Source organism: Psammomys obesus, unplaced genomic scaffold (assembly GCF_907164565.1).
Source record: "Psammomys obesus unplaced genomic scaffold, mPsaObe1.curated_primary_1811, whole genome shotgun sequence".
NCBI lineage: Eukaryota > Metazoa > Chordata > Mammalia > Rodentia > Muridae > Psammomys > Psammomys obesus.
This window is the reverse complement of record NW_026592510.1, coordinates 796,322-824,147: the sequence shown is the minus strand read 5'-3', so window position 1 is coordinate 824,147 and position 27,826 is coordinate 796,322. Positions and strand designations below refer to the sequence as shown.

General features: G+C 42.1%; 1 protein-coding gene across 1 annotated transcript in view; it reads left to right on the top strand.

Annotated features, from left to right (window-relative positions):
• Window positions 1–27,826, top strand: part of Pde6c (phosphodiesterase 6C) — a 52,744-nt gene that overhangs the window by 684 nt on the left and 24,234 nt on the right. Inside the window, exons 2-11 of the mRNA XM_055613984.1 lie at window positions 8,349–8,501; window positions 8,599–8,688; window positions 9,537–9,677; window positions 17,634–17,708; window positions 18,599–18,663; window positions 18,760–18,826; window positions 20,623–20,670; window positions 24,968–25,117; window positions 26,062–26,205; window positions 27,297–27,365. Coding sequence (XP_055469959.1) covers window positions 8,349–8,501; window positions 8,599–8,688; window positions 9,537–9,677; window positions 17,634–17,708; window positions 18,599–18,663; window positions 18,760–18,826; window positions 20,623–20,670; window positions 24,968–25,117; window positions 26,062–26,205; window positions 27,297–27,365 — 1,002 coding nt within the window. The remainder of the gene's footprint in view (window positions 1–8,348; window positions 8,502–8,598; window positions 8,689–9,536; window positions 9,678–17,633; window positions 17,709–18,598; window positions 18,664–18,759; window positions 18,827–20,622; window positions 20,671–24,967; window positions 25,118–26,061; window positions 26,206–27,296; window positions 27,366–27,826) is intronic.

Below are 27,826 nucleotides of genomic sequence, written 5' to 3'. Positions count from 1 at the left end.
TCCATTGCTTTGAGGACTGCTATTCTGGCACGCCTACTAGTAGATCAGCCAGCACACCAAAGACTAGCGCAGGAAACCTTTCCCAGTCCTCTCACTCAATACCCTTGGGGGTTTCTCTGGAATGAACTGGCACACAAGCCATTTTTTTTCATTCATAGGTCCACTGTGTGTGTGTGGGGGGGGGATAGGGAGAGCATTTTACTATTCAAATGTTAAAATATTTGATCTGAATCGTCACAAAAGAGGATTTAAGTGTTTCAGTGCAACTGGCCCCTCCTCCACAACTGGGATCATCAATCACAAATTTCCATCTATAAGGAGACATTTGCACCCTGCTAAAGAACAAGACTACACTGTAATAAACCAGGGCTTTGCTATCTATGCTCCTTGTGAAAACAAAAAAATCAGCTGTCTTCTGACCACTGCCTCACGTGGTCATTTTTTAAAAAGCATTATGAAATGCTAACCGTTCATGATTTCTCCCTGGGAAGCACCATTGAGAGCACCAGCCTGTTTCTTTCATTCTTTCTTTCTTTCCCTGAGAAAGCCTCCATGCTCTCGTACACCCACACCCCATTACTGAGAGTTACTATTGACTAGACAGGGACAGCGCTTTTGGGATGGAGAGGAGATGAGTCAGAGAGCGGCCCCTAAAGTGCTTTCTGTGCAGCGTCCATAAACTGGCTCGTGACTAAGGGCAGCTGAGAGGTCAGAGATAATCTCCAAATATCCCCGAAGCTGATTACGGAAGGCTTGCACAGATAGGGAGGATCAGCGTGTCAAACATTAGCACCACTCCGCAAACACCCATAGGGCGCTCCTCAGGTCCAAGGGTTGATATGTGTTCTGAAGATGGCTTCTCTTGATCCCAGCTGACAGGCTGTGTCCCAACACCTGGAATTTTCTAATGAGAACATGCTTCTTCACATCTCCACAATTACAAAGACACCAAACTTCAGAATCTCACATGCACATGTTCTTTCTAGGACTCTTTCTTTCTTTCTTCCTTTCTTCCTTTCTTTCTTCCTTTCTTTCTTTCTTTCTTTCTTTCTTTCTTTCTTTCTTTCTTTCTTTCTTTCTTTCTTTCTCCATTAAGGAAAATTGGGTAAAATGATTTCTGGTCAGGAGGAGTTAACAGCAAGTGTGCTTCAAGGATGATGTGCCCCCTGGGCCATCTTGTCCCTGGAGCTTTTCCTGAGGATGGTGAGCTTAAGGGCACAGCGTCTCCTCCCTTCCCTCAGCCCTCCTGAGGTTCAGAGTGGGATGTGGAAGACAGCCATGCTGAGTTCAGTGGGAGACAGAGGCTCATTTGCTCTCTAGGTCTACAGATTATAAGTACTTCCTCCATTAGAGTGGTGCAATACATTAAATCTAGTTAATAATACTAATGCCTGTGACTCCCAACAGACCAACCATAGCAGACTCTGTTTGGGACATGGGCTCCCCAGGTGGCATGAATATGCAACCAGTGCTGAAACCCACAGGTCTACTGGGTGAGCAGATGCAGGAAGATGGAGAGTAAGTCTAGTCGAGTGTGGAGTACCTGAGATGGGAAGGCCGGGTGAATCTTTAGCCCAGCCTTCTTCTATGTCAGTTGGAGTTTGTGGTCCCAGACCAGCGTTTGCCTTAGAATGCATGGCGGAGGTCAGCGAATGAGAAGAGCTGGGACAGAATCAGGACCTTCCCACTCTGGCCAGTGCCCTCCACTCTTCACCATGCTTTGGCCACTGCAGTAAAATCTACAGCACAAAAAGGTTGGAAGTTTTAAGCGAAGTGTTGTAATCACTCTTTACCTTTCCACTACGTTTGCCAGCTAGTAAAGAATTTTCACTTCTTAGCCTTATCTGATTTTGACAAAGACTCTTTTCAGGCACTATGCCTGACATTTCCCCCTTTGCAGAAAGAATCTGTTCATGGTGAGAAAGGCAGCAAGTCAGGTCTGAAACAGCCCCCAAAGTCCCCAAGGCCTTTGCCCACAACATATCACTGACCACACACACCTCTCATCTGGGTAGCAGTGTAGACACAGGTGAGTATGTAGGTGACACGGAGACAAAAGTGCAGGGTTGGTGGCTCCTGACCCTGGAACCCATGAAGGTGGTAACAGGGACACCATGGCAGTGCTCTGCTAGGCCTGGGTGGAGGCCCATGTCTGAGGTCTAGTCATTGTAATGGACTGAGTCTCTACTCCTGGGAATGAAGACAACACAAACAAACAAACAAACAAACAAACAAACAGGATTGACTGGAAGTAGCTCCTCAGTTAACCACAGCAATCATATGAGCAAGTTTATGTGAACTGAACTAGAGTTTGGTCAAATATAAAGGTCAACAATTACTGTTGGTTGGAATCAGGTTAAAAGGAGAAAAACTTTTAATAACAGGAAGCTGAGGGGGAAAAAAACCCAAAAAACTCTGTGCTGTTTCTTCTTCTATTGGGGAAGCTGGTTATTAACTGCTTAGGTGCTTGCTGTTCAGTCAGACTGACTGGGAAAAAAAGCTCCTCGAGGCTGAAGTTTCCAATAATTAACTAGATGTTTATAGGTCCCCTTCCTTCTTCTCTTCCCCTTCCTCTCTCCCCTCCTGCCTCCTGATCTCAAGAGCTGGTAGAGTCTTAACCTTTAGACACGCTGAGTTAGCAGAGATGGTGTCTTGCTGCTCCACTGTCCTCCAGTTGCTTTTAGGAGCTCCATTGTCGGGGGCGTGGTGGGGGGAACCACCATTGGGGGGGAATTTGGGAGTCCATAAGACAAAATATATTTTAAAAAAAAATCTAGAAAGCCTTCCTCCACATTGAGGGACAGTTTAACCTGGACTTTTAGATGATATAATAAGCTAACATCTAATTTTAAAATTTAAAAGTCACCTTCTCAAATGACCCAAGAGGACTTAAGAGCATTTGCTTGTTTTTAGAACCTAGATTAAAGTGATGTCTAGGACGAAATGTGTCTGGAAAGACACACTATCTACTTCCAATTGCTGGGCCATGTTACTGGGATTTCAGTTTTTCAGTTTATGCCAATGACAGCTGTGTAAAATGAAGCTGACAAAACCAGTAATGAATAACAGCACTGAAAAAAACACCTTTCAAGGAGTGAGCCAAGAGAAAGAATTTAAAGGAGTCTGGAGACATCCTGGCCACAGGGTAAGGAGGCTACAGGAAGCAGAGGCAATAAATAAAGGGGCCAATGAAGAACTGTGGCACCGGGCAGATCACTGGCCCCTGCATGAAGGGCATCCTGGGCCCTGATACCTCCACCTTGCTGAGCACCTGCCTTCTTCTGTGACTAGAGCTGGTGAGAAAAGTGAGAACTAAAAGCAAAATGAACACTGTGGAAAGGAAACTGCTTTTCCTCTAGGCAAAAAAGGGGGGTGAGCATGCTTCTCTTTGCTATATTATCCAGTGTCTACTGTGTGCAGGAACTTACTGTCCACCTCTCCCTGTTTACACTGTGGACTCTGGGCTCTACACAATAGCTCTCTTTCTGCTTTAGATTAGAAAACATGGAGCAGGGTGGTGGTGGTGCACACCTTTAATCCCAGCACTTGGAGGCAGAGGCAGGTGGATCTCTGAGTCCAAGGCCAGCCTAGTCTACAGCACAAATTCCTAGACGACTAGGCATACACAGAGAAACCCTGTCTCAAACAAACAAACAAGCAAAATAAAAAATAAAAACAATCCACAACATACCCAAACTTATGGGACACAAGGTGAGTCTTCCAGGCAAGTTCATAGCCCTAAGTGCCTACATTAAAAAATTAGAGAGAGCTGATACCAATAACTTCCCAGCACACCTGAACGCTCTAGATTCTAGAACAATGGTTCTCAGTCTTCCTAGTGCAGCAACCCTCTAATACAGTTCCTCATGTTGACGTGACCCCCAACCATAACATTATTTTTTGCTACTTTATAAGTATAATTTTGCTACTGTTATGAATTCTAATGTAAATATCTAATATGCAGGATATCTGATATGTAACCCCTAAGGGGGTTAAAACCCAACAGATGAAGAACTGCTGCTCTAGAACAAAAAATAAATCATACCCAAAGGAGTAGATGGCAAGAAATAATAAAACTATTTATTGAAATCAATAAAATAGAAACAAATAGAAAGAATACTGAAACAAAGCGTTGGTTCTTTGAGAAACACAGTAAGATCAACAAACCTTACTCAAATTAACTAAAAGGCAGAGAGAGAAGATCCAGTTTAACAAAATTAGAAATGAAAAGGGGACATAACAACAAATACCAGGGAAATCCAGAGGTTCATAAAGATATACTTTAGAAACCTACACTCTACCAAATTGGAAAATCTAAAAGAAATGGATAATTTTCTCAATATATACTAGCTACAAAAGTTAAATAAAGGTCAGATGAGTAATTTAAACAGACCTACAACCCCTAGTGAAATAGAATCAGTCATTAAAAGTCTCCCAACCAAAAAAACGAAGGGCCAGAGATGGTTTTAGTGAAGAATTCTACCAGACTTTTATAGAAGAGTTAATGCCAACACTCCTTAGATTATTCCACAAAATAGAAACAGAAGAAACATTGCCAAATTAGTTTTCTGACCAGAGCTACCCTGCCATCCAACTACTTAAAAACCCAACAAAGAAAGAGAATTATAGAACAATTTCAGACAACAGGGCAGGCCATAGAATGGAAAAAAATATTTTACCAACTATACATCCGATACAGAGCTAGTATCCAGAATATATAAAGAACTCAAAACAAACAAACAAACAAACAAAAAATATATATCAAGGAAACAAATAACACAATTTAAAAATGGGTTAAACAGAAACTTCTCAAAAGCAAAACTCAAATGGCTAAGAAACGTTTAAAGAAATGTTCAACATCCTTAGTTATCAGGGAAACGCAAACCAAAACTACTTTAAGATTTCATCTTACACTAGCCAGAATGGCTAAGCTCAAGAAAACAAGTAACAGCTCATGCTGGTAAGGATGTGGAGTAAGGCAAGCTGTCCTCCATCGCTGGTATGAGTGCAAGCTTGTACAGCCACTATGGAAATCAGTGTGGTAGTTCCTCAGGAAGATGGGAATAGATCTACCTCAAGAGCCAGCTATACCACTCTTGGGCATATGCCCAAAAGACACTTCATCCTATCACAAATACACCTGCTCAACCATGTTCATTACTGCTCTATTCATAAGAACCAGAAAATGGAAACAACCTACATGTCCCTCAGCAGATAAATGGATAAAGAAAACGTAGACCGTTTACACAATGGTGTATTACTCAGACATTAAAAAAAAAAAAAAAAGTGAAACCATGAAATTCCAAGGTAAATGGATGGAACTAGAAAAAAAAAATCATTCAGAGGGAAGTACCCCAGACCAGAAAGACAAATGTGGTATGTATTCACTTATATGTAGATGTTAGCTGTTAATGCAATGATAACCAAGCTACGATCCATAGAATCATAGAGGTTAGGGACAGAGTAAGGGTCTAGGGGCAGACAGATAGATATCCTTAGGAAAGGAAAATAAGAAAAATAGTTATAGGTGGATGGAGGGAAACAAAAGGATCAAGTAGAGAGAAGGAGGGAAGGGGGTAAAGGAGGGAATGTGGGAAAAGACAGCTAAAATTAAGGGCCATTGGAAGGGTAGAAGGAAAACCTGATACAATAGAAGCATCTTAAAATATATACATACATGAAGGCAATCTAAACAAAATAGGCAAATAATGATGGAGACAGAGCCAAATAGCCATCTATTGTCACCAAATGAAGCTTCTAGTACTGGGATTGGGTTCTTGGCTAAAGGGATCCCATGAGAATCCCCAAAGAATTCAGGCTGTTGCCAAGTGGAGGAGGTTGTCCTCCACAAACTGACTTCAAGGCTCCATTGATGAAACCAACACCCACACAACTCACTGAACATGAACAAGTGAAGCTGGTCCCTTCATAGAACCTTCACCCCTATGCTCTAGTGTCTTTGGTATAGGAAGCTACTCTGCATGCTACCAAAGGAGAAATGTAACACCAGCCAGGCCACAAAGCCTTTGAGCTGCAATAGTGTTCTGCCTGCAAAATGTTCCAGGGCATTGATAGTACAAAGCTTGTAGGCATATCCTACTACTATCTGATTCGACTTACAGCCCTCTCACACTCAACATTGCTTGGGCAACCAAGAACCTGAGAGCAGATGTCCCAGAGACCTAAGATAAAACCAAACACCAATGTTCTAAAAACAAAACAAAATCCTAGGAATAAAATTGCTCCTAATGACATTCTTCTATGGTCATGGATCAATGCCTTGCTCAGCCATCATCAGCGAAGCTTCCTCCTGTAGCAGATAGGAACAAATACAGAGACCCACAGCCAGACATTATGCAGAGAGTGAGAAACTCGGGAACATTCAGCCGTAAGATGGATGTCTCTATCAAATCCCTCCTCTCAGGGCTCAAGGGTGCCTGCAGAGGAGGAGGTGGGAAAAGTGCAAGAGTTGGAGGGGATGGAGGATGTGAAGAAAACAAGGCCCTCTAAATCAACAAGATGAACCCACAGACTGAAGCAGCAGGCACAAGGCCTGCACTGGTCTGTGTCAGATGGGGTCCTGCAGCTGAAAGGAGAAATGGACACAAGGCCCCTCCCTTACTCAGAAGCTGTCTCTGACTGATAGCCACTTGCCATTGAAGATTTATTTCTCTCCAAAGGAGTCTCACTGGGGAAAATAAACTACTTTAAAGAAAAGGCTGCATGCCCAGCAGTAGACAGCCAACAGAACTCAGTGTCATCTTTAAGAGGGTCCTTGTCTTATAATGTTCCATCAGGATATTTCTCCTTATTTAAAATATATTTTTTTAAACTTTATTTTATTTCATATGTTTTGTTTCTGATCTCTTTTTACCCTACAGGTCCTTCGTGTATACGTTTTTGGCTTCCAGTTTAATGTTTTTATGGGGTTCCTGAGTGTGTGAACGAGTGGGTCTCAGTTTCTTGTGCTTTCTGTTTGTTTGTTTGTTTTGTTCTATTCCAATGTCTTAGGTTTTTAAAATTTTATTATGTTATGCTGTGTTACTAACCCTTGTTTTCTAATGAGAGACAGGAAGGAGGTGGAACTGGACTGAAGGGGAGGTGAGGAGGAACTTGGAGGAGTAGACGGAGGGGAAGCCATACTCAGAAAACATTATGTGAGAAAAAAAAATATTATCAATAAAAGGGAAAAACCAGTTATCTTTAAAAAAATAATTTTTACATTTCGCAAACAAGTAAGTCTGCATAAATAAAAATTTCACGTAACTTGTTCAGCCAGCCAAGCGGGTCTGCACTCTGGAAATCTCATGGAAACAAAAGCAGGATGCATGATGCTGCATTGTTGGCAGAGAAGGGAGCTGTGTACAGACCCCTCAACAGAGGACAGTTGCTCAGCCCACAGGGCATCCCATCATGGAGAGTCTGAGAGTGGAGTCCGCAGCCCCATGCCTCACTCCGAGGGGAAGTCCCTAACACGATGTTAAGTGATAAAAGTCTCGCATAAAGTGAGGAAAATAAACTTATAAGAAGTAGAGGCATCTTTGCCTAAGCTCAGAGAAAGGTCTGGAAGGAGGTCATCCAGCAGCTACCACTAAATGCTTTGTGTGGGAGGGGTTAGAAGGCTCCTGAATAGCGGTTCTCAGCCTTCCTAATGCTGGGACCCTTTAATACAGTCCCTAGTGCTGTGGTGACCTCCAACCATAAAATTATTTCTGTTGCTGCTTCATAACTGAATGTTTGCAACTGTTATGAATCATAATGTAGATATTCTCTGGAGACAGAGGTTTGTCAAGGGTGTTGCAACCCACAGGTTGCAAACCGCTGCTCTTGAGGGATTATTGAGTTCTTCTTTCTTATGTTCTGCTGGAGGGGCTGATGGTTTCACCTGTACATTTTGCATTTGTAGCTAGAGTGCTGCCCCCTGTCTCCAGTGCCCTCTTCCTCCCTGCACACACTACTATAACCATGTGTCCCCCTTTTCATCTTCTTAGCACCTTATTTTCCACCTCTTTCCTCCTGGTCCAACCTCTGCCTGATCCAGATAAGCTTCTTCTTGGGTGGGAAGTGAGCATTCCAAAATGGACAGTTTCATCACATGCTGACCATAGAATGACATGGGGTGGGGTGGGGTCAGGGTGTGAATGTGGAACCCCTTAGTTCCACATTAGTTGGTAGAAGACCACTCCATTGGTCTTCTGGATATGACTAAGGAGAAGTGAACTAAGGGTCAGGGTGTGAACTGGAGCCCCTGCCATCTGTTGGTAGGATTTTAATTGGGGAGCATCTTAGACTTACTACTCTATGACTGTGTTCTATTTTGGCAAACACGTGGACATTTTTTTTTTCAGAATAGCCATTTTTCTGACTTTATGGACAAGCAAACTGGATATGTCACCAGGAACCTGCTGGCCATCCCGGTTGTGATGGGCAAGGAGGTTCTTGCCGTGGTCATGGCGGTGAACAAAATCAATGCTCCTGAGTTCTCCAAACAGGATGAGGAGGTAATATTAACAGTGTTCCACGAGACACACAGGAAGTGACTTGCACAACCAGAGGAAAGGATCCCAAACATAACTTGTTCCTCTCTGTGGCCTGTAGGTCTTTTCCAAGTACCTCAGCTTTGTTGCTGTCGCTCTAAGGCTGCAGCACACTGGCTACCTGTACAGCGTGGAGTCCCGGAGAAGCCAGGTAATGGGACGGCCACAGTAGTCACTCCATCCCCATCTGCTCTGGCAGAAGCAGCAGGAAGCCAGGCCCCTCTTCTCCCTAGCGGGGGCTTAAGCCACATGAAGCAGATCCTCAAACCTTAGTCCCAGGGGTCCTCTCGCTGCCGGCCCTCCCCAGCCCTCAGCCCTCCATCTGGATGTACAGCTGGCTTGTTCAGTCTATGTTCTGGATGCTTGTGGACCCCTTATCTATAATGTGATGGTGACAGCACCCACCTCGTATGGTTGGCACGACTATTAAGTGTAGTCATTAGTTCAAACTTAAAGCTCTCAGGTCCTGGGTCACTGTAACAGAGGAATCACTCATCCGTGATTTATTGTTTCCATCAAAAAGAGGGGTAAAGAGGAATAGCCTACGCCAAGATCCTCAAGTCTCTCATTCATAGAATACAGGGTTGGGCCTTGAGGCGAATGCATCTAAGGTCCCTTCCCATTCCAACTTCCCAGGTTAGGTTGACTCTGACTAGCTAAGGATGCATGGAGAAATTATGTGACTTACTAACCACGAGGTCCAGTAACAGCCCACTGATACTGGAGCCTTTGCAAAGATTAAGAGCATTTGTTCTTTGTGCTGGAGCAATCATGTGTCCTCCCCTTTCACAAACCCATTCCTTGGGAAAGGTCTACCCATCACTTTACTTAGAGAACTTTTGATGTTTGCAGGAGGCTCACACTAGAATGGCAGTTTCTTGTGAGATGTGTTTATTTTTTGCTACACTTCAAGTTTTCTTTGAACTAATATTCTCTCTGTGTCTCTTTCTCCCTCCCCTCTCTCCTTTTGTTCTGTTGTTGTTGTTTAATCCCTTTCAGATCCTTTTGTGGTCAGCCAACAAAGTATTCGAAGAACTCACTGATGTTGAGCGGCAGTTTCACAAAGCGCTGTACACCGTCAGAACCTACCTGAACTGCGAACGCTACTCTGTCGCTCTTCTGGACATGACTAAGGAGAAGGTTTTCGTGTTTCATATGCCTCCTCTCCCCTCAGGTCACATAGAGAAGGCATACCAAAATGAAATGTGGTCCATTGACAAATGGCTATGCTCTGCAAATAACCAGTAGTGATGGATAGCAAGAACTAGAGCTACAAGGGCACAGCACAGAGGCTATTGTGAACAATAAAGGAGCAAAGTGACACAGGCTTGAAATTTGCCTTTTCTGTTCCATACCTGTATCTATCACCAGCAAGTCTCTTGCTTTGATTAATGAATAGCCTTTAACTTTAGGCTAGTTTTATGCTTGCAGTAAGTGGAGCAGAGAGTACAGGGTTCCAGTACCATCCCCCGCTGCCAGCACTAGTTTTCCTGTTGTTAAACCATTGCATTAGTGTGGTATGCACAGAGTAACTCAGCTCTAAGATCCATTGTGTAAAGGAGGCTACTGGCATCTTTGTAGCCTGCCACTTTGATGCCACCTCTGAGGGTTTCCTACTGGAATCTTTGGGGTCTTTCATGTACAGGATCATGTCATCTGCAAAAGCAGGTATATTGACTTTTTCCTTTCCTGCTTGTGTCCCCCAGCCCCTTTTCATTCTTTTGTCCTAGCTAATATACCAAGCATTACATTGAACAGGAGTGGAGACATTGGCCATTCTTGTCTTGTTCTTGATGTTAATGGAAATGCATCTAGATTTTTCCCATTTAACACAACGTTGGCTGTAGTTTTATATGTCCTTTATTATGTTGAGATATATTCCTTTCATCCCTACTTTCTCCAGGGTTCTGATTGTAAAAGGATGTTGCATTTGGCCAAAGGCCTTTTCAACTTCTTTTAAATGACCTTGTGATTTCTGCACTTGAGTCCATGTAATGTATGGGATGCATTACATTCATTGATTTACTTTTACTGAACTGTCTCTGCACTTCAAGCTGACTTGACCACGATGAATGATCTTTTAGATGTGTTCTTGCATTTGGTTTGCAAATATTTTATTGGAAATTTTCACATCTACATTTATCAGGGAAACTGACCTGTAATGAGTGTGTATGCCTTATTTGGATATTACAGTAAAACAGTAATATCGGCTTTGTTAAATGAGTTTGGAAGCATCCCTTCCTTTTCTGCTTTATGGGATGATTTTAAAGGATTGGTGTTAGTTCTTTACAGAGGTATAGTAGAGGTCTGCAGGGAATACACTTGGGCATGCACTTTTTTTTTCTTTCTGTCTTTTCTCTCTTTATTTTTGGTTAGGATATTTTTTTAAAATTACTGTTTGAATATTATTGCTTGCTATAGACCTGTTAAAATTACTGGTCTCTCTTGGCTTAACTTTGATAGGTAGGTCATACCCATCTAGAAAGTCACCTGTTTCTTTAAATTTTCTCTTATCTTTTTTCAGATTAGTGAAATCTAAGTTGTTCAGATGTGTCCTTCTGAATTTCCTCAGTATCTGTTGTGGTTTCCCCTCTTTTCTTTTCTAGTTTTATTAACATGCCTTCCCCAACCCCCACCTCGACCAATTCTGGTTAGTTTGGCTAAAAGTTTGTCATTCTTGTTTATGTTTTGAAAGAACCAACTCTTATTCATTGATTATTTGTATTTTTAAATTTTCTAAATAATTTCTTCAATGAGCTTAATTCTTTTATTTTGTGTACTATTTTCGGACTTGACTTGTTCTTGGTTTTGTTTTTAAGGCCCTAAGGCACATCCTTAAGTTATTAGTTTAAATTTCTGTCTGTCTGTCTGTTTGTTTATGGTTTTCTGGGACAATGCTTATCTGTGTAGCCCTTGATGTCCTGGAACTCACTCTGTAGACCAGGCTGACCTTGAACTCAGAGATCTACTTCCCTCTGCCTCCTGAGTTCTGGAATAAAGACACGTGCCATCGCCACCAGCCATCTGGTTTTTAAAATGTCGGCATTCATAAGCTGTGACTTCCCTCTTAGAACTGGTTTCATTATATCCCATATGTTTGGTATGTTATGTCTTCATTTTCTTTCAATTCTAGGAATTTTATAATTTTCTTATTGATTTCTTTAGTGAGCCATTCATTATTCAGTTGTGATCTCCATAAATTTGTAAATTTTCTGCGCTTTCTCTTGCTGATTTCTAGCTTTAGTCCTTGTGGTCAGCTGTAATACAAGAAGCTATTTTCGTTTTAATGTATTTGTTGAGACTTACTGTGGTGGTGTGGATGAAACATCTTTCATGGGCTTGTGTTGCTAGTGCTGTTTCTGGAGGTTATGGAACCTTTAAGAGGTGAGCCTTATTGGAGGAAGTATGTCACTGGTTCTGGGGGTGGGGCTTTGCGTTTTATAGTCTTGGCACTTGCCTTTCTCTCTTCTTGCTTTCTCTGTGAGTTGGAAATGTGATTTACTAGCTTCCTGCTCCCGCCACCAAGCCATTCCCTGCCATCATGGACACTGTCCCGCCGGAACTATGAGCTAAAAATAAAGCTTTTCTTTCTTAAGCTGACTTTGGTGATGATATTTTCACACAGTAACAGGAAAGTAATCTACTTGTTTTGTGTCCTAATCTGGGATCTTATTTTAAATAAAGTCCTATGGGCTGCTGAGAAGAATGTACACTCTACAGTGTTTGGATAGGATGCTCTATAGATCTCTCTTAAGTCCATTAAGACATTTTATAGGATGTCATAGAACTCCATGGTCTCTATATTTTTTTGTCAGGATGATCTATTTGTTGGTGAGACTGGGATATTGAAATCACTTACTATTACTGTGTTAATCTGTGATTTTACATACTGTCTTTTAAAATTGTCTACGTCTATGCTTGGGTATACATGTAGAATTGTAATGTCCTTTTTAAAAGAAAATTTGATTTTCAATATCTATTATCTAAACTATTTCTTGTCTAATTTTTCTTTATATGATTAATTTACAGAGATGAAATGTCCTTTTGAGGGATTGTTCCATTAATCGATATGAGGTGACCTTTTTGACCTCCGAGTTAAATTGGTTTGAAGTCTATTTTGTCAAATGTCTAGATATTTATTCCCATTCTCTGGTTTCTTTTGCTGGGAATACCTTTTTCATCCCTTTTTCCTAACACAGAATCTAAGTTTGAAGGCAAAATGTGTTTCTTGGAGGCAGAAACTAGATGGATTCTATTATTTGACTCAATATGCTAGTCTGTATCTTATGATTTGGAAACTAAGATATTGAGGAGTTATTATTTAAAAGTGTGTAATAATTTATGTCATTTTGTTGATTTTGTAGTATCTTGTGTTTTCCTAATCCTCATTTGCTTAACCACAGTTACACTCCCTTTAATTTTTTTTTCTTACCATCCCTGAGTTTGTTTATCATTCTTTTCAGTCTGAAAAATTCTGCCCAATATCCTTGGCAGAGCTGGTTTAGCAGTCATAAACTCCTTTAACCTGCTTTTGTCATTAATGCCTTTATGATTACATCATTTACAATAGATAATTTTGCAGGGTATAGAAGCCTTGGTTGGCAGCTGTGGGTTTTTTCAGAACTTTGAAAATTTCTTTTGAGAGATCTGCTGTTATTCTTATGAGCTTGCCTTTATATGTGACCTTTTCTTCTCTTGCCACTACTTTCTTTGTGCTATATATTTAGTGTTTTAACTGTGATATGATGTAGAGAGTTTTTTTTTTTTTTTTTTTCTGGTCTTGCTCATCTGGATTTTTATATACCTCTTGTACTTAGCTGGACCTCTCTTTCTTTAGGTCCAGGTAATTTTCTGCTGTTTATAATTGAAAATATTTTCTATGCCTTTTGCATTGTGTTATTCTCCTCTGTGCCCACGATTAATAGATTTGGTCTTTTCACCATATCCCAAAGTTACTGCATATTATGTTTATATCTTTTTTAAATAAATTTATTGTTTTAAAAACTGAATGTACCAATTCCTATATCTTGTCTTCAAGTTCTGATGTTCTGCCTTTCCTGTGAGCCATTCTATTAGTGAGACTGTCCATTCATTCTATCAGTGATTCTGTCCATTCATTCTATTAGTGAGGCTGTCCATTGAGCTTCTTATTTGACTTGGTGAAAGTTCATTTCCAGCATTATTTCAGCTTGGTTTTCCTTTAGTCCATTTGTCTCTTTATCAAACTTGTTTTTATATCTTATATTGGCTTCATTGTTTTATTCAGCTGTTTATGTGTTCTCATGGAATTCATTCAGGGGATGTACTTTTGTCTTATTTCATTCTTTTGAACATATTTACCCTTACTCCTTTGGAAATTCCTTCCATGAAATTACATCGAAGTCACTGTCATTGGGGGTGTTTAATGTGGGATTTGTTAGATTTTGGAAGGGACAAGTGGTCTTGGGTTTTCATGTTGTGTTTTGTATTAATATTTGTGTATCAGGAATTTGGTTGTTGGTTCCATTTTTTTAAAGTTATTTTGAATTTAGGTCACCTTTTTTCTTCAGTTGGAAGTGTGTGCAGTATTCAGTAGAGAATTGGGAACAGTAGGTTGAGGCATTGTTTTCCTTTGTAAAACAGCAAGACACCAGACCCCTTTTCCAGCCCTACCCTGTGACAACAATCAATATCTGGAGTTAGGTGTATCAGAGAAATAGAGTGATAGTTGATTGTGTAACAGTCTCCCCTTAACTACTAATCAGTTTAGGGAGTAAAGAGGTATTGATAACACTGTGTGCACTAACAGATTGGTTATCGTGGGTGTAAGTGGTGACAGGGAGAATAAGGAGAAATCCCACTAAGACAGTAGTATGGGGGTAATAGAAGAAAGTGGAAGAGGGAAATACTAGGGCAGAAAAAGGTCAGGGCAATGAGGGGATTTATGCGAGAGGTGGACTAAAGAATGCTATAGGACAATGCAGAATAGCTTTGTCTCTCAGATGGCTAAGGCACATGGACTCTGTACGCTAGGTAGACAATGTTCTTTGGGAAGAGAAAAAAGCAAAAGAATAAGAAGAGGCAGATCTAAAAAGAGAAGGAAAACAAGCAAGCAGCAAGCAAGCAATAGAGGGCAAGGACAGAGCCAAGATAGCCTGCTAAGATGACCTTGGATACTAATGCAGGTGGGATAGATGAGGAGGAAGAGAAAGATGGGTGAAGGCATAGGTTACAAAAACTAATGGTCTGAGGCTGGCTCTCATTGGTCTCTCGTAGACTCCTTTCCTACTGTGTCTTTTGAAATCTTGAGACAGTGTCTCAGTATGTAGACCTGACTGGCCTACCACTCACTATGTTTATCTCATTTTACATAGTGATACCATTTAAATCTAGTCTCTTTTTTCTGTTTGTTGTTGTTGTTGTTTGCTTGTTTTTTTTCAAGACAGGGTTTCTCTGTGTAGCCTTGACTGTTCTTGAACTTGTTCTGTGGACCAGGCTGGCCTCAGACTCCGAGATCTGCTTGCCTCTGCCTTCCTGAGTGCTGGAATTAAATGTGTGTATTACCACTGCCTGGCCTAAATCTAGTCTCTTAACAGCTTTAAAATATATAATATGTATTCACTTTGGTTGTGTTTTTAATAAATTTTGTGAATTTACTGCCTGGCTGGAACACTTGGTATTTGGACAGCTCCTCCCTGTCCTAACAAGAGCCCAACCCAGAGCCTCTGGAAACTACATTCTGCCCTCCGGTCTTGTGTTTGAGTGCCTTTATCTTTGAGTGCCTAGCCCATCTCTCGTACCACAGCTCTCCATGTTTACTAACGCTGTCACAATGGCACATTTTCTTTTTCTCTTTAGGCTGGATAGTATTTCATTGAGTATACACACTCTACGTTTTCTTTATGCATTCATTGGCTGATAGACACGTATCTTTATCTTTGCAAAAGCTCATTTTTTTCATTGGTAAATAATAGTCCATCCTATGGCAGTTTGTTTCTGATATAATGAAGGTTATCATGGTTGCTTTTAATTTGGGGCAATAACGAATAAGGCTGCTGTTTGGTTTGGGTTTTTGTGTATATCTGCTTTCAACTGACTTGAATAAATGGCTTTTGGATCATCCAGGTAAAAAAGTCCAGCTGTTGGATCATCCAGGGAGATTGTTTATCTTGGTAAAGCCTGGTCACTCTGCCTTCCTAAGTGATTTTTGCCCATCTACATTCTCACCAGGAGCATTTCAAGGCATGCCGTGGTGTATCACTCTTTGAATTCGCAGTCCCCAGCCACATACGATGTTAAACAGTTTCATGCACTTACTTCCCATGGTGTTTTTTGTCTAGTGAAATGTCTTTCCAGATTTGTTGCCAGATTCAAAGTTGAGCTTTCTGCTTCCTGATGGTTAAGTTTCAAGGGATCCTTGCAGCCAGGAATGATAGCATGTATTTACAGCCCCAGCACCCCGGAGGCTGAGGCAGGAGAATAACTCACACTTAAGACCAGCTTGAATGAATTAGAGATTTTTAATATACTGGAGAGCAGTCCTGAAATGTAAATACTTTTTTTTCTTGCTCTTTTCATTCTTTTCTGAGAAATATTTCTATAGAAGATGTTTTAAATTGTAATAATGTTCAGTAAGTTTGTTTCTTTTTACATTGTGCCCTGATACTGTGTCTAAAAAATCTCTCCAAACTCAAACTCATCTAGATTTTCTCCTGTGTCACAGCCCAAAATTCTTATAGTTTTGTGTTTTATATTTAGGCCTTTAAGTCATTCTGAGTTATTTTTTATTAAATAAATAAGATTGTGTTTCCTTCTAGATTTTACTGCTCCAACACGATTTTTTTTTTTTAATAGACTAGCTTGTCTCTGTGGCCTTTGCTCCCCTGTCAAAGATCAGTCGATTCTGTGTGTGTGTTGGCGGGGGGCGGGGGGGAGAGATGCAGGGTAGCTCCTCTCTAATCTCTTCCACTTACTGAAGAGATTACTGTTTACAGTCTCCCTCCTTTGCTAACACCACACTGCCTCGGTTGCTACAGCTCTGGTGCAGGGATGTGTCAGGCACTGTCAGTTCTCTGTCCTTCATTTCAGCAAGGTTTCAACCACCCTGGTTCTTGGCTTTCTCATCAGCAAAAGGGGGACATATCTTTTATCAGCTTTGAAAATCTGAGCTATACAAGGTATTGAGTATATGGTAGGTGCATAAACAATGTTACAACCTATTTGACATTTTGTATCTGAAAAAAAAAATCTTAAAGTAAAAAGAAAGAAAGAATATTATTCACAGTATGATGTCCACTCTCATCTTTAATTCTGTTGGAATGCTGGGATTTCATTATTACGGATACAGTACCATTTATATTTCTAACTATTCATGTGATTGGAAGTTAGTTTTCAAAGTCACTGCTGCAAGTGGGAAACATAGGACTAAACAGCAGTAGAGCAGGGTTCTGACATCTGCTGTGGGACTGATGTGTTACTTAGGATGATCTCGGCCACCAGGGAGACATCACTTTTCACTCAAGGAGCACGTCTATCCAGCAGCCCCTTGGCCTGCTCACACAGCCTCTTTCACTCGTCTAAACTGAACCACCATACCTGATCTTGAATTAATCATGCTTCATGTAGATCGCCTATGGGCTGGCCATGGCCCATCTTCCCTGAATAAATTACTACCTGATAGCCAAATGAATAGGAGGTTCAACTGGCTAGATGGGGGATAAAGGGTGTTAGTTAAGGTGGCTGACACTGTTGGCTCCTGTGAGCGACCTTAACTAAGCTTCCTAACAGACCTGGCTTTAGTGTAGTTGTCTACAAAACAGACGCTCTGCCTGACAGACACTATACATGGAATGCTTTGCACTGCATGCTGACGATTTAGTCTTCACAGTCAGCTGAAGTTGCGCTATTCATTTACAGATGAATAAAAGAGAAGCAACTTGTATATGGTCACAGCTTCATACGTGATATTGCTGAGAATTACAGGGTTGTTGGTTTTTTTTTTCATGTCTAAAATTCCAGAACTATGTAGGTTAGCATAAAGTATATGAGTACTTCAGATAAGGTTTGGTGAATTGTGGGACAGTATGTTTAATAATGTTTATATATAATTGCCTCCAGGAATTTTACGATGAGTGGCCAATCAAGCTTGGAGAAGTTGAGCCTTATAAAGGACCAAAGACTCCAGATGGCAGGGTAAATGCAAACTTTTTTTTTCAGTGCTGTCTGTGTATGGCATCAGGAGACTGAAATGCACAAAGTGTCTCTCGACACTTCAAGGGAAACCCTTCCCATTCTGTCCTGTACAGCAGGGTGAACCTTAACCTCTCTCAAAGCTCTTGCTTTCCTTTTCCACAGCCCCTAAGCTTGCTGGGTGGGTCTGTGGTTCTCTGCATGGAGGGAAGGTGTTTTAAGAAGTGCTTGGGCCCTTTTGCAGCTGTGCAGAATGACATCCTGGGGGCTGGGTTGGGCTTACTGCTACGCTCAGCTGCAAGCTTTATGGAGGCAGGAAGTGTGTTTGCTTCTCCACCACCATATTCTCAGCCCATGAAAAACAGAAATTGACAGGTTTGTCAGGGCCTCAGATTCTTCATCTGCCCCAGCCTCTTCTGGTTTGACAATGGATCCATTGATCTATGGAGGTGCCTGCTGAGATTAGCCAGTGAGAGAAGAGCTCTGTGCTCACCAGATGATAAATGTCTGTCTGCAGTTGATAAAGTATGTGATTTTCTTCCCCAAATGAAGTCATTAATGTCAGCTACATCTGGACAACAAGAAGCAGTCATTTAAAAGTAAAGACAGAGTTTCTGCTGGTTTGGTAGTCAGATTCCCCCAAAAGCTATTTGAGTAAATTCAGCTTTTTAAAATGGCAGTGAACTCACTCTTCTTGTGTGTGCCATCAATACTGTCTCTTGTGTGATTACAAACCTGTAGCTAATATATGAGTAGTTCGGTAATTTACATTATACAGAAAGCTTTGGCTAGGAAATTGGATACTATTTATAAGAATTTTAAAGCACAGCTCTCCAGTGAAGATTATTTTCTTTGGGAAATAACACTGGGCCCACAATCTCCTTCCTTTGCAGGAAATCATCTTTTATAAAGTCATCGACTACATTTTACATGGGAAAGAAGAGATCAACGTGATTCCGTGCGTGTTTCCCTGAAGTAGCCATGGGAGTTGCCACTGGGGTTTTGTTCCCGATCATTTCTGTATATGCCAATGACTTTTCTAATCTTCTCCAAGGTCACCTCCTGCAGACCACTGGACTCTAGTTAGTGGACTGCCAACATACGTTGCTGAAAATGGATTTGTAAGTCATTAGACAAACATAAAATGCTAAATAACAGTGTGTGAAACTCTTAGTAGTTACAAGATAAACACAATCGTTGGACCAGGAACGCATGAGATAAGGGTGAGGCCAGCACTTTCTTGGCTTAGGAAAGAGGAATCTGGGAAAGAAAATGTAGGTGAATCAGGATGTTGAAGTTATATGAGAATACTTTGTTAACTTGAGAAAGATTCACCCATTTCTCATCTTCTTACTCTGAAGCCACACACTTTTCAGGGATTTGTTTAAAGCCAGGGGTATTCAAAATCAGTGGCTGTGACTCATGCTAGCTTCCATTCCATCTCAAGAGCTCAGTGGTCTTAACAGGATCATGAATGTTTTCTGTGAGACCTCAAAGTAAAGGCTGAAAAACATGTCCATGACAGAAAGACTAGGAAAAAAAAAAAAAAAGAATTGATTGGTTTGCATCTTTAAACCATATTTAGGAGATCAACCGTCCATGAAATAATGCAAACATTCAAACTAGATGATGAACTCAATGATGGCACCAAAGGGTCCTCAAGTTCTTAAATTATAAATAATCATAGCAGTAACAAGATGCTGTGTGAGGGGTGCGTGCCTATAATCCCAACAGTGAGGAGGCTGCAGGGAGAGGATGGCTAATTCCACGTCAAGCAAAGCTGTGTAGGGAAATCTAGATTTAAACAAAGAAGCAAACAAACAAAAAACCTCAAAAAGTAAATATGCACAAATAGATTAAACAAAAACGTTGGAAGTCACCACATTTTCTTTGTAAGGCTAGTGCAAAAGAGTAGCTAGGTTTCATCCACTCTTAGAATCACTTGACGCCAGCAGGCCCCGTGGCTCACACAACTTGGGGTGCTGGGTGAGATACCCTTTGGACCTCAACACAAAACTGTCAGAGTGTTTTTGTTTTTTGTTTTTTTTTTTTCAGGAATTTTGTGAGCAGGTAAATGTTGGCAGCCTGTACCCTCCATGGTAGAAGTATTTACACCACGTGAATGGGCAACTTATAAAACCCAGGCTTTTCCCTAACCCCTAGCCAGGAGCCCATCCTACCACTCTGGAGCTCTTTGGAGATCACAGTTCGAGCTTCATCCAGTGAAACTGAGCAGAGCATTAAACCTTTTTGGATTTCAATGGCCTCATCTTTAAAAGGAGAGGATTATTCAACCATTACCATCCAGGCTCGAGATGCTATCATTTTAAGTTGAGCTTTGGTTGTAGTGAAAATAGAGTCTTGTGTTAAGACCCATTTGTGCATATGACCCAGGTACAGATAATTCAGAGTAACTCAAAGTGGATATTGGAAACGGTTTCTGAAGTTGGGCAGTAGGAGCAGTATTTCATAGGGAATTCTTACTGTGGAGCAACTGACACACTGCCCGGCCTTTCCGTGTTACCCCTCAGGTACCTTACATTATGAAAGAATAGAAAACAAGCCCAGTAGCACGCTCACACCTTGCCTCAGTGGTCTTTCTGTTCACCTTTCTCTTTTGTTTTGGGCTAAGGGGTTGTCTGGAAGTTGAAGGATATCACTTGGAGGTGGGAGACTGGGGAGGAGCAAAGATGCCCCCTAAATGTCAGTCAATGGCATAGCAGAAGAGAAGGTAACTCCAGTGAGCAGTCAGCAAATACCGCCTAACCTAGGGGGTGTGTATGAGTGTGTCCACGAAGCAGCCAAGAGCCATGTGGGAAACCCTCACTTCCAACATGCCCTCTCTTACCCTCCCTCATGGGCTTATATGGCCTCAACCTCCAAGTGTTTCTGAATGGCTCTGTCTCTTGCGTCACAGATCTGTAACATGCTGAACGCCCCTGCAGATGAGTACTTCACATTTCAGGTAAGGGCAGCCATGGCACTGCCTCGTCCCTTGGGGCTGGGGGCTGGGTGGCTGCTCTCTCTTTCTCCTTATCCATAGGGTCTACCTTACGTGTAGTCAGCAGGCCCACATGGAACCCAGGATCCAAAACTCTAGCTGGGCCAAGGGCCATCAAGAAACAGGTTCAAAGAACGTGTGTGTCTGTGTGTGTGTGTGTGTCTGTGTGTCTGTAAGTATGGATTATGCCCTTAGATCTCTTGGTCTCTCAAAATGTAAAAAATATAAATTCATATTTTTTTCTTAATAAATCACCCAACCCATGGTGTTCTGTTACAGCAACAGAAAAAAAAAAAAGAGTAGAACAATGATAGGACTTTGGAGATCATCTTTTTCTTTATAGCTTCATCTAACTTCCCACAAGGAGCTGCTCATCATCTCTGCTTCCCGGTCACTCTGGAGAACTAGACGGAGTTGCTGTAGCAGCATGCTTCAGCCTCTCCTCTCTGCATGCTGGCACTTCATGTCCTGCATTTCATAAACGTGAAAGCCCTGATCTGGGTCAGGAGTAGAGCCTGCCCTCCCCAAGGAGCACCGCTAATGTTTGTCCTTCTCTGTGTTGTTTTGACACACAGAGACCCATCAATGCCCAAAAAGAAGAGCTAGCATCCTTAGGGCATGGGTGCTCCCGCCCCAGACACAAACAAACCCTGGCTTAGGGGAACCCAGACACAGCTGCTTGGTTAAATGGAGGCTCCCGCTGGCTCCACCTGCCCTTCCCTTTGCTTTCTGATACAGAAACACACAAACACCATGTGGTCCTATTGCTTCTTGTTCCCTCCTTTCCTGCAAGCAGAGCTTGCTTGTGATTCTGTTGTGCTCAGCCCTGGCCCCTGAATCTATAGTAATCATGTGCCAGAGTAGACTGGACTGGTAAGAGAGGTGAACAGTGAATTTTTAAGTATCTGAGCCTGGAGCATCTGCTGTGGAAGCAGAGAGTGAGAACGGAGTTCATCCATCATAAGCAGGTGCTCACTGAGGTTTGGGGGACCCTGGAGCCACACTGTGAAGAGGATGGTGGAGCCTCGTTGTGGCCCCAGGAGTCCCTGAAATGGGACAAATCTCCAGTCTACAGTGATCTCCCAGAATCCCAGCATACTTCAGTGTATGGAAGTATGGAAACATTGTCAGAACCCCAGTGATTCAGGGCTGCTGTGCTCTGCTGTCATGTTTGTTCCAAGGCCCTGCCTCCCAGAAAGTGACTGAGTATTGCAGGCCCATCTCAGGAGGCAATAGACCTTCTAATGCACGACCAGAGTCCTCTGATGGGCAACATTGGCCTAGGAAGACCCAGCAGCTATGCAGATTGTTTCAAAGCTTTGAGGGGGTGCTTTCACTCATGCTGTGTCCATCCTTTTCTCCATAGCCTGGGGAGGACCCAGTCTTTCTCACGGATATCTCCAGCTCTCTCCTTGCATCCTCCCTCCCCACAGAGCATACCCTGTGTATTAGTCCCCATAGCAGATATGGGGTGGGGCATCGGTCATCCCCAAAGCACCAGCCTCCTTCTATACTTGCTTCCCCATTCTCACTCTACCTTCTCGTGCCCTTAGTCCCCATTCTCTATCTAATTAGATAGAAAAACCAAAGATAAAAAATAAGCTGTTTTGGGAGCAAACCAAAAGAGGCAATAGTTCTCAAACTGCGTTCCCTGGAGATCAATGTATATGTTTCTTATAGTGCTGTAAGAACAAAACAAATCACCACTTACTCTTGGAAACAATGGGATAAACATCAGTCTCTGGTTCTGAAGGACAGAAGTGAAACATGGTTTATACTGCACTAAACTCAAGATGTCAGAGGACCGTGTTCCTCTGGGAAGGCTCTAGGGAAGATGCTGTCTCCTCATCTTTCCACACCCTTGGCTCCTAAGGGATGCCCTCATCCATCTTCCTCATCATCAGTTCGACTAACAGATCCTGCTCTGCCAGGTGTTCCTTCCCTGATTCTGACATCACTACTTTTAAGGTTCTTTGTTAGTATATTGGGTCCCGATGTAAGATCCAAGATAATTTCTACTTCTCAGTTAACTGATGAGTAACTTTAATTTTATCTGTAAGAGCACACTAGCAGACCACACAGGTGCTGGCCATTAAGTGTAGGCATCTTCGGCCAGGGAGTCTTTGTTCTACTCACTAGTCAGTGTTCCTTAAATTAGACTTAGGGATCTTTCCTTTAAAGAGACCCTTAACTCCTGTGTGTGTGCGTGTGTGCCCACACGTGTATGTCTGTATGTGTGTGCGTGTGTGAGAGTGTGTGTATGTGCACGTGTGTTCATGCGTGTGTGTATGTGCGTGTTTGTGTGTAGGAGAAAAGTAAATAGAACTGCCTTGCTTAAAAGGTTTTGTCTTAAATTTTATTTTATCAGTTTGTTGTCAAAAGCCCTAATTAACAGCAAAGTGAGTAAAGAGGAACAAGTAGCCAATGGAAATTTACCGAAACCTCCAGAAACAGTCAGCAAGGCTTATGTTGGGAGGTTTAAGATTATGCATGAAGGCTGGGGATTTGGTTCCATGATAGTTTCCAAGGGTGGACCTTGAGAGCATTGCATACCAGATCATTTTTCTAAAGCTTTGACTATTGCAGCCATACACTGAGGTTAAGTTTCTCTGCTTTTCACTCCAAGGACAAGAGCATGATAGGTAATCAACACGTTATCTGTACTGCTTGCGGTATAATAATCAATTACGTGTTGACAATTACACGATCTGCGCTCTTCCGCTACTTACGTGAAGCTGAGAGTTTATGTAATAGTCTCTGCCCTTTGATCAGAACATGGCCTCAGAGACCGAAACCAAAAACTCTGAAGCTTTTGGAAAACACTTAAGTGTCAAATGTGTGATCCAGGCGATGAGTCCTGTTTGAATTCTGAAAAATACAAGCCTAGTGTGGGGTTGGAAAGTTAGAAAAGGCTTCATGGGTGAGCCAAGACTGAACTGAAACCTCTGAGGAGGCATAAGTAAGCCACTAGACATCTGAAAAACCATCATTGCGGTGTGTTGAGTCTTTGGATCCCTTCGCCTTAGCCACATTCGTGGTTCTCTTACTTGAAAGAGCATCAGATGTGCCAAGGGAGCTTGTTTCAGATTCATTCCCAGAGACTATGCATCCCTAAAAAAAAGAGTTTGTTTTGGGGGCGGGAGAGATAGCTTAGTGGTTGAGTTTGTTCTTCTCTTCCAGAGGGCTGGGATTGGATTCCCAGAACCCATGTTGGGCAGCTTGCAACTGCCCGTGACTTCAGTGAATCTGGTGCCCTCTTCTGGCACCTGTGGGCACTGCACTTGCATGCACAAACCCACACACAGAGACACTTACACATAGGTACACCCACCCACTCACCACCCCGCATATATAAATGTAATTAAAAATTTTAAGTATATATAAAAATAAAATATTTTAAAAAAAGAACATGCTACCTGTGGTCCTTTAGCCACACTTTGAGAATGAATTTCCACACTTCTGAAGGAATTTGTCTGCCTCTTCCGCCAGCGTGGAAGCACCTTGACACAGGCCCTACAGTTGACTCTCGCTTCCAGCTCTAGCAACTGGCCCGGTTCTTGGCTTGCCATCCAGTCTCAGCAAGTTTTACTGATAACGACATGCCATCAGCCGGAAGACTGTCTTGATGGGTTAGACAGAAATTATACTGAGTACCTTACCAGAGAGACCCTAACATAGGAAATTAACTACATAGACATTGCAAGAGGGGAGCAGTGCAAAGGAAACAGAGAGGTAATGGGAGGCTGAGACAGTCTTTCCATCCCCAGGCCTGGGGGTCAAAGGGGAAAGTTAGAATGTCAGAACACAGTTGCCCTGGTTCTGGTACATCTGAATGGATGGCCTAGAGTACTTGCCTTAACCATGTTCTGAGCCTAAGATTTACTTTAAAATAAGCTAAGTGGTGGGTGAGTGGGGGAAGGGGGGGTTGTAGGTGTAGTATAAGGGTGCCTCATGGTGATGGAATGGTTCGGTTGATTCTAATAGTAGTTGAGATTTTCTGTAAGCGATAAAACATACACATGAGCCCAAACTCATGTAAATCTACTGAGGCCCAAATAAGGCTGAATATGGGTTGAATATCGTCTGTTTCCTGGTTTTGGTACCGCATTGCAGTTCTGTGAAATGTTTCCATTGGTGGGAGCTGCATGGAGAGTTCAGGGACGTCTCTGTACATTTCTTTTGAAACGTCTTGGAAATCTACAGTTGTTTCAAGAATAAAAAGCAACAATATTAAAGTAACAAGTTTCCTTACTGTTTCTAGAAAGGACCAGTCGATGAAACTGGCTGGGTCATTAAAAATGTCTTGTCCCTGCCTATCGTCAACAAGAAAGAGGACATTGTGGGCGTGGCTACGTTTTACAACAGGAAGGACGGGAAGCCCTTTGATGAGCATGATGAGCACATCACTGAGGTCGGTGGGGATGGGAGAGGGTGGAAGGGAAAGAATAGTAACAGATGTCTCTGAGCATGTCCTGAAACCATGGCGGCTGCACAGCTCCTCCTTAGTCCCGAATGATATGCTGAAGAGCGTTCAGGACATGAGTCTCATAGTTGTAATCAAGATGCTGTTAGTATGTCATTTCTGTTTCTGGATTTCTATGAATTGCAACGTTTTCTGTTCAAGTATAGAGTTTTGGTTTCACCCAATTTTTTTCCAGTCCTATAAATACATCAAAGAGTTTTTTTTTTTTTTTTATTCCCTCCTTCCTTTTTTTATAATCTCTCCCATTCTCAGCCTCAAACTTCTGTCCGGTTTTTAGGCCCTACTTTATTTCATTCTGTGTATAATTCCTTCTCTGCACTAGAAGGTTCTTGAAGCATGGCGCTTTGAAGAGCAAAGCTTAGTCAATTTTACTGTCTGGACAATAAGTTCAGATTTTTTTTTTTCTTCTCTTATGTTGGTGCAGAGAACTGGGTTGGTAGCATGGCTGAAGGAGGGGCTCCTGAATCCCCACCCCTCTGCTGAGGAGCAATTGTTAATTGGTGGCTGCTGGATTAGGGTCAGTTTTCTTCCTGAAACAGCCCCTGAGAAGCTACTCACACTCCAGTACATGGCCCCACACCCACCACACAGGCAGCACTGAGCAAATCCAGTCAGTTTAAATGTGGAGCACGTGAAGTTGGGAGGTGGAAGCAATAGGGAAGAACTGGGAAGAACAGAACAGAGGCGAACTTGATGAAAAGATTACAGGCACACAAGAATTTCTCAAACCATAATAAAAACATTTTTCTAAAGGAAAGATGTGCGTTGGTGGCGGTGGAAGGGAGATGGCCCCAGGAAAGTGTGTAGACTGTGGTCCACAAAGCAATTTCGTTTGAGTTTAGAGGATCTGAGTTGCTGTTCTTACACTTCAGACTCTGACCCAGTTTCTTGGATGGTCTCTTTTAAATACTGATACCTATGAGAGAGTGAATAAGCTGGAAAGCAGAAAGGACATTGCTCAGGAAATGGTCATGAGCCACACAAAGGCCACCCCCGATGAAATCGGGTCTATCTTGGTAAGTTGGGAATCCAGCCCCGTGGACAGTAATGGCATTTAACCAGCTTCTGGGAGTCACCTAATGATTGGGAAGTCAGACTACTAGGAGGAGGCTTATATCTGGGAAAAGGAGAGGAAGACAGAGGGGAGGTGGGGGAGGAGCCCTGTCGGCCAGTGAGCTATCCTTTCTGGAATTCCAGACCACAGTGTTACGTTAGTACTGAGTGAAATCCAGCTCCTGAATGTGTAGGAGCACAAGCAGTGACATCTAGATTCAAGTATATTAGTGAGGAAAACAATATTTTGAAGAAGAGCAATGTATCAGCCATTCTCCTCTAATGGCGTCATCTCACTGACCTACATTAATAAGCATCTATCCTTTGCACACTGTGGGTTGAGCCAGCTCACACTGACCTTGAAGACCGAGCTGTGAACCTGGTTTGCTCTGTGACCTCTCACCTTTTGTAGACCCCCAGCAACCTGGTGACTTTGCTCACATGACAGTCCCTAAAATTCTCACTGCCTAAACCAAGTCATGTAGCTGAGCCCAGTATCATTTCCTGATGAGGGAGCCAGTGGATTTTTGCTGAAAATGTCCTAATTGTCACAAAAGTAAGGGAAACCACATTGTATAACCACTTTTATTTCTTGCCTTTTTCAAGTTTTTAAGAGTACGTATATGGGTGAAGTTTGGTGTGGGGTGTTTGGTTCAAATTTGCTGGGGCCATTAAGAGTTAAAAGATTATTTGACCGAAAGATTTGAGAAGGTAAAGATGAGAACAGGTGCAGGAATCACAGGAAACTGCCATAGCAGGCAGGAAAAGAGATGTGAGCCACCTATTTCTTTTCTTGCCTACATGTAGCCCTTAGCTTGGCTTTCAGATAGCTTGGTTTTAACATTTTGGAGAGGGAGAAAACTCAATCGTATTACATTATTTCTTTGAAACAATTCTTCCTAATCATTTGCTATGATCCTTGTTTCATGCAGAATGTCTTTATAGGTAACAGATGTGAAGCCTATTTTTAAAATTCCTTAACTGGTTTCAGTAGTAGAACGTTCAGATGGAATCTTTGTAGAAATTCCACTCCTCTATTGCTTTTCCATTTTAGAAATTTAAAGAGAAGTTAAATGTAGATGTAATTGAAGAATGTGAGGAGAGACAGCTGCTGGCCTTATTGGTAAGTGTTTCCTTCTGATCCCCATGTCCTTTTAATAGAATCTATTTGGACATACACTCTCATTTTTCAAGTAAATGTTTTTTCCATTGTGGATATTTTACAAGGCTGAAAAGAAAGGAGAGTTCCTCCAAAGACTGATTTTTTGGTTTCCTGCTTTCTACCATCATTTTCAATATAGTTCGGTTCACAAAGATCTTTTATGACTGTAGATAAAACATATGACTACAAGAGGTACCTCAGGATGTAGGAAGACTGTGGCTAGGTTTATCTCGGTAGCTTCAGGTTGCAGCATGGCCATCCCAGAGGGCATGCAGGGGTGACAGAGCTCAGCCCTTCTTAGGACAATGACCATCGTGGGAGAGAAAGCACCAAGGGGGAAGAGGTGGCTGCAGCTGTGGACCTGCCCCAGATATACAGAGGAGCTCAGTTCAGTGACTGGTGGCTGAGTGCACACTGTGCCC